Source organism: Phycodurus eques, unplaced genomic scaffold (assembly GCF_024500275.1).
Source record: "Phycodurus eques isolate BA_2022a unplaced genomic scaffold, UOR_Pequ_1.1 contig_27, whole genome shotgun sequence".
In the NCBI taxonomy this organism is placed as follows: Eukaryota; Metazoa; Chordata; class Actinopteri; order Syngnathiformes; family Syngnathidae; genus Phycodurus; species Phycodurus eques.
Genome location: NW_026904024.1, coordinates 440,703 through 447,537, shown reverse-complemented (window position 1 = coordinate 447,537; position 6,835 = coordinate 440,703). Strand labels below are relative to the sequence as shown.

Genomic DNA, 6,835 nt, shown 5'->3' with positions numbered 1-6,835 from the left:
CGTTTTGTTGTGGGTTAATTGAAGGAAATGTTGGCTCATCCAGTTATTGATCTGTTTTAGACAGTGACACAACACCTCATTTGAACTGTAGTCATCTGGAGACACCGCTAGACATAACTGTGTGTCATCTGCACAATTTCGATAGTCCAAATTAAAGTTCTGAAGAATTCGACTCAAGGCTAGCATATGCGTGCTGAACAGGAGGGGTCCAAGAACTGACCCTTGAGGGACCCCATAGGTCATTGCCATTCCATGAGATTGAACACTTCCGATGGTTACAAAATAACTCCTTTCCTCCAGGCGGGACATGAGCCATTTAAGGACTGTTCCATTTAGTCCTACCCACGTTTCCAACCTGTTCAGCAGCATATGATGATCTACCATATCAAAAGCCACATTGAGTTCCAACAAGACCAGAATTGCCACCTTTCCCGAGTCAGTATTCACCCTTATATCATTGAGCACTTTGATAAGAGCCGATTCTGTACTGTGATGAGTTCGCAAACCTGATTGAAATTGGTCAAAAAGGTCATTTAAATTGAAGGAATTGCTGAGTTGATTGAAAACAACTTTCTCAACAATCTTGGCTGTGAAAGGGAGATTTGAGATGGGTCTATAGCTTACTAAAACGGTCGCCGTCACCTTATCGTGGTGGAGGGGTTCCAGCGTTCTATTTTTTAGAAGAGGCTTAATGGCCGCGACTGCAAATTAGCTCGCAAAGAAATTAAATTAAATTCGTGCATGATTGGCATCCGTATAATTATTGTTGTTTCTTCTTCTTCTTTCTCTTCTGTGTTTCGCGTATATACTGCCCTCCTCAGATAACGCTTCAACTACAATGTAAAAAAACAACAACAACAAGAAACAAAAAAAACCCTTCTCTCTATCCTCCGATACATTTCCGAGTCATGTAGAAATGTCAACACTGCGTTTATCATCAGTTGATGGTTCTCATTCTTCGTGCCAACGAAAGATGAACCCCAAACGAGTCTAAAAGCGGGCGTTGCTTTACCCCCCGCCGCCAGTAGAGGGCAGCGAGCGTCAACACGAGAGGGAAATGGCCGGAAGCAGATGAAGATGCGTCAATTCCTGGGAGCTAGCATTAGCACTTGTGCTTCGACCTCGCAATTTTTAACGTCGTGGCCGCTAAATTCCACTGTTTTTTTTTTTAAACTAAAATAATACCTGACTGTACTTGGCGTTAATTCGCGCCGGAAGACAAATTTGTGTGGATTATTATTATTATTATTATTCTTTTTTTTTTTTTTGCTGCCATGTAACGCTTGTGCAACCCTTCAGCGATTTGAATGGGGAAAAGGAAAGACTTGGTTCATTCCAGAGTTGTCGGTAAGTAACTCCTTCCTTGTTTAGAGACCAACAAGCGTCCAATGAAGCTGCGTGTTTTGGGAATGTGAGAGGAAGCTGGCGTACCCGAAGAAAAGCCAAGCACGCAAGCACGGGGAGAACATTCGAGAGGCACATTCAGTGTTTCCTTCTTTTATGTTGAATCCTTCCGAGTTGTATTTTTACGTTTACTGTCAAAAGGCGAGTGAGCAAAATGGATCACCTCGGTTGTCATGTGCAGGCGAAGGGAGCGTGGGGCCACATGGTAAGCACAAGCATAAAAAGCACAAGCGGCACAAGAGGAAGCATCACGGCCTCTGTGAGGCGCCTGCCCCGGCGCCCGTCGTTGCCCCTCGCCCGCCCCCGCAGCTGCGACTCAAGATCAAGCTGGGAGGACAGACCCTGGGGACGAAGAGGCGAGTTGCCCGGACCTGACGCCGGCCCGCACGTCTGTGTTAACTGCTCTCTTCCCACTCCAGTGTTCCCACCTTCACCGTGCACCCCGGCGTGGCTTGTTCTCCCTCACCGCTGATGATTGTGGATGAGGACGAGGACGAGGACGAGGACGATGAGGAGGAGCCTTCCGTACCCCTGGAGCAGTATCGGGCCTGGCTGGGTGAGAACAAGTACAGCGAAGCCCCTTTTATCTCCGATGACGGGTTCCCAGATTGGGACTGCACGATATTGGGGTGGGGGGGGGGGGGGACTTTTGCCAGTTTTCTTTTTTAACCCTAACCCATATGAATCGTACACGATCAGTGTTGGGAAAGTTCATTTTCTATGCAAACGACTTCAAAGTTCAGTTCAGAGTTCATCATTTAAAAAAATCAAGATAAAATCACCGGTCCAAAAATGGACTTGTTTTAAATAAGCGGATTTTTTTTAAATGCCTTTCATCATGTCAAGCACATTGAGTTACCTTGTGTATGAAATGCGCCATCTATAAATACATTTGCTTTGCTCTAGATTCCCTAATTGATGAGACTCAATCTGGCTTTATGAGGAACGGAAAGGCGCAGTGGCTACGCAAAGTATTCAGACCCCCTTCAATTTTTCACTCTGTTCTATTGCAGCCATTTGATAAAATCATTTAAGTTCTTCCCCCCCCCATTAATGTACACACAGCAGCCCGCATTGACAGAAAAAAAGTGGAATTGTTGACATTTTTGCAGGTTTATTAAAAAAGAAAAACCGAAATATCACACAGCCGTAAGTATTCCGACCCTTTGCTCAGTATTTAGGAGAAGCGCCCTTTTGAGCTACGAGTCCTTTTGGGAATGATGGTGAACGTGGGTGGGCAGCCATTTTCAGGTCTCTCCAGAGATGCTCAATTGGGTTGAAGTCAGGGCTGTGGCTGGGCCATTCAAGAGCAGTCACGGAGTTGTTCTGAAGCCACTCCTCCGTTATTTTAGCTGTGTGCTTGATGACAAAAGTACCCTTACCCATCCATGCAAATCGGTCGGCTCTCGGCGAAATCTGCCGTTTTGAACTCGAAATAGGCCATTTACGTGAATCGTATAGATCCGATGGGTTTTTCCGAATAAGTCACAGGAGTGGACGAGACCAGAAAAAACACTGCCGCTGCTAAGAACTAATGGTGCTTTTACTCCGTTACAATGATCTAAATGTCGCTCGCTACTTTTATTGATCAATTATTGCTTCTTTAGCATCTATTTCGTGCGCGAGACGACAACTTCGACTTCCACATCGGGCGCCGTTTGCTCCAATCCAATTTAAGCAACAGTGACATTCAATTCTAGTTCACCAATCAAACAACACAAAGTCACATGACCTCAGACGTCGTCTTCTATTGGGCACGGGTATTAACACTACATCAGCCAGCCCGGCCGAAGTTTGTCCCTACGTGGCGGCCGTTTCGGGAAGGTCGTCGTTACCCTAAAGGCAACGGCGCGCTACTCGTGTTTACATGAGACGATCAAAAACAACAGCTTTCGTGTATTGTAGCATTTGTCTGGCGCTGTCTGCCCAAACGTGGATATTCCAGCCCACTTATAACTTGAGAAAACACATTGCAGTCAATTGCAAATGTTTTTGTTTGGTTTTTTTTAAATTGTTTGTGCCATTTACTCAGTACTTGATTAATTATTTCACTCTGTACTTTTTACTCTTACATTTTACTTGAGTCACGTTATTGCCTAGTAACAGTACTCTCACTAGAGTCCAATGTCTGGCTGCGCGACCCGCCTCTGGAGCGGACTTCCTCTCTTGCTGCTCTTACGTTTAAGCAACATTTCTGCTCATCATATCAGGCAGTGTCGTATTTGTTGCGCCGGTCTTTTGTATTTTCGCGTTGAGGTGCCGCGGGTCGGGGACCCGGTCGCGGTCCCGGCGGAACCGCGGAGCACACGTAACATCGGCGGCAACAGCCGATCTGTTAGTACATCTTGTATTAATTAGGAAACGCCCCTACACCTAAACTAATTAGTTTACGGATGTGAAAGTTAAATGTATGAAGCCACGGAGCAATGTTAGGGATCATGTCCATAGATGAATGAACTAACTTCCAATTCAGAAATGGCCAATAAAAAGAGAAAAATATTGTACTTCATATTTTCCTGGAGGATGAATTTGGTAAGAGTGAAACAGACAATGATTTGAGTCAGTTGTTTTCCAGAACGAGAGTGGTGAAAGGATGAGGAGGACGCTATTGATGTGGCACAGCTTGAAGCTGGCATCGGGCGCGGGCGCAGATGGGCCTGGCTCAAGTGGGAGGTCAGAACAACAAAAGCAAAGAAATGAGGCAAACTGAATTCAATTCGAGTACCTGCCCACTTGTCGGCGTTGGACGAAAGTGTTGCGGTTCAGCAAGATTCCCGGGATGTGCGAATAGCTCTCGAGGTCATGCCAGAGCCTCTCGATCGGGTTGAGGTCAGGACATCCCAGAACATGTAGTTCCTTCTTCTGAAGCCATTCTGTTGTCGATTTGCGTCTGTCTTTTGAGCTTCAACTGTTGGACACGTGGCCTCAAGTTCTTCTGCAAGATATTTAGAATTTTTTTTATTTTGAAATGTTTACATTTTCCATCGATAGCAAGCGGTCCAGGCCTGCTATGCTCAGCACATCATGTTTCAACGTTGGGATAAGGTTTGGATCTTGGTGGCGTTGTGTTCCTCCCAAGCAAATGAAACTTTGGGATTTCCCCCCAAAATCTTTGTAAAACCTTTTGGATGTGGGTTATTGTGGTGGGACATGGGAAGCCCAGCATTTTCCCAGGTGGTACTTGGTGTCAAAAGTTTGAGAAGCACTGGTCTAGATGAACGTACCTCTGCAATTGAAATGGGAAAAGTACTCGGGTGAGTCTCCAAACGAATGACACTGCTCAGAAAAAGTTCGGGATGGTGGCTTTTCAAGTGAATTTGAGGATCAACCTAAAATACTTGATGGACTTTAAAACAGTGCTTTGATTGCATTTTAAGATCATCCTGAAATGTCCCTTTCAACTCGGGTGGGGGGGATTGATCCGTCTTGGTGTGCGTGTCAGATGAAGATAGCAACATGGCCACGTCTCCTCTGCCCGACATGGACTCGGACTCCATGCTGGGAGTGCCTGCGGACGAGGAGGAGAGGTGGCTGGATGCTCTGGAGAAGGGCGAGCTCGACGACAACGGCGAGCTGAGGAAGGAGGTCGACGAGTCTCTGCTCACTGCCCGACAGGTGAGGAGGACGGGGGGGGGGGGGGGGGGGGGGGGTTGGGGAAATCCGCAGTTTTGCTCACAAGTACTTGGTGCTCTTCAGAAAGCGCTACTCCACAAGCAGCAGATCCAGCCCCTTCTGGAGCTGCCCATGGGCTACAAGGAGAAGGAGATGACCGCCGAGATGATGCAGAAGCGGGAAGAGCGCGCTCGGAAGCGGCGCTTGCAGGCGGCCAAGAAGGCGGAGGAGAACAAGAACCAGACCATCGAGAGGCTCACCAAGACCAGCAAGGCCAAGATCAAAAGCATGCGAGAGAAGAAGTCCAAGCAGAGCCAGTGTCCCACCGTCCACTACAGCGACTCGGCCCAAGGCGTGACCATCTCCTTCCCCGCAGGCGTCCCTGCTCCCGATGCCACGCCGCCGCCTGCGCCGCCTCCGGTCCCCGTGAGCTGCGGCGTGAGCGGCTGCTCCAACCAGAAGAAATACCGCTGCTCCAAAACGGGCGCCCCCCTCTGCAGCCTGCAGTGCTACAAGGTGAACATGGAGTTAGTGCAGGGCGCTGCCTGAGCTGGGATTAACAGTGAACCCCGTTAATCACGAGAGACTCCTTCTACACCCGTCTGTGATGTCGAGACCTTGTACAAAAACGTTTTGTAGTTTTGCCCCCGCTCCAAAATGTAAACGCCTTAAAACACACTTTAAAGTATTCATTGACTGCCATTGACGGCTATAGATGTCAAATATCCATGTTAACTGGGAGGGCTGGCAGTCAAAGTCTGCGATATGAGGATGTGTGCGAACGATGAACTGCAGTATCGAGGGGGGAGGTTGTAAATACTTTTGCGAATAAACCCATTGACGGTCACATCAGCTTCTGTTCATCACTGCTTAATTTTGCCTTCATTGAAAGGAGACATTTTTAGTGTCCTGCTGAACTTAACTGTTTTTAGAGGTCTCATGCAAGGGGGCGACTGGATACGCTGCGCATTACACTGACGGGCCGACGGCAAGTTTGTCTTTTGTTACCATGACGACCGGGGGCAGAGCCTGAGCCGAGTGACTTGGTTGCAGGAGATGAATGTCTGTGGTTGATATCTGGCTTCTAATCTTAGGGTCTTCCATCTTAAATATAAACGGATCACTTCTCTCTGGCAGTGTACCTGCAGCTTTCAAGACGGCTGCTATTTGACCCGTACTCAACCCTGAGGGTCTTTGCAATTATAGGCCGGTGTCAGATCTCCCAATTATTAAAAAAAAACTGTTGCGGGGAGGAAGCACACCTTAATGATCACAGTCCGGATGTAGGGCAGACCACTCTATTGAAACGGCCTTCGCAAAAGTGACGAGTGATCTTTTCCGAGGTACGGACTGCGCCGCCTCCTCCATACGATCGTTACTCGACCTCAGCGCTGCCTTTGGTACGGTCGATCGCAAAAGACGACCACTCGATCGCATCGGTACTCCGGCCCCGGCACTCTCTCGGTTGAGCTTTTATCTCTCAGATAGGACAAACGGTGTAATCCACGGTAACGTGACCTCTGAGTATTCCAACGTCACTTGCAGAGTCCCGCAGGGATCGGTACTTTGCCCTCTTTTGTTCAGTATTTATATGCTGCCGCTTGGCGAGATCATACACAAATATAAGATGACCTTTTATTGTTATGCCGACGATACCAACCTATACATGACATGAAAAATGACTAACTGGTAATCTTTAGGCGTGTCTTGTTCAGATTAAACAACGGATTTTCCTGTAATGTTTTGCTTTTTAAGATGGAGAAAACTGAGCGCTTCATTACTGGCCCTGCTAAACACACCGACACTTTTTCAAGGACAC

The 6,835-nt window shown here is 47.5% G+C and overlaps 1 protein-coding gene across 1 annotated transcript; it reads left to right on the top strand.

Moving 5' to 3' along the window:
- Positions 1-1,066: 1,066 nt before the first annotated feature.
- On the top strand, positions 1,067-5,863 carry ino80b (INO80 complex subunit B). Its single transcript, XM_061669883.1, has 5 exons — positions 1,067-1,347; positions 1,586-1,760; positions 1,824-1,960; positions 4,847-5,019; positions 5,101-5,863. Exons 1-5 carry the CDS (start codon positions 1,308-1,310, stop codon positions 5,563-5,565), a joined length of 990 nt encoding a protein of 329 aa, XP_061525867.1. The 5' UTR covers positions 1,067-1,307; the 3' UTR covers positions 5,566-5,863.
- Positions 5,864-6,835: the final 972 nt, after the last annotated feature.

What these genes read in the sequence shown, in the direction of transcription:
- ino80b (XM_061669883.1), top strand. Translation starts at nt 1,308, where the DNA reads ATGGGGAAAAGGAAAGACTTGGTTCATTCCAGAGTTGTCG. An exon ending in CAGACCCTGGGGACGAAGAG is followed by an intron (nt 1,761 to 1,823) that starts GCGAGTTGCCCG and finishes TTCCCACTCCAG; the next exon opens with TGTTCCCACCTTCACCGTGC. An exon ending in GCAGTATCGGGCCTGGCTGG is followed by an intron (nt 1,961 to 4,846) that starts GTGAGAACAAGT and finishes TGTGCGTGTCAG; the next exon opens with ATGAAGATAGCAACATGGCC.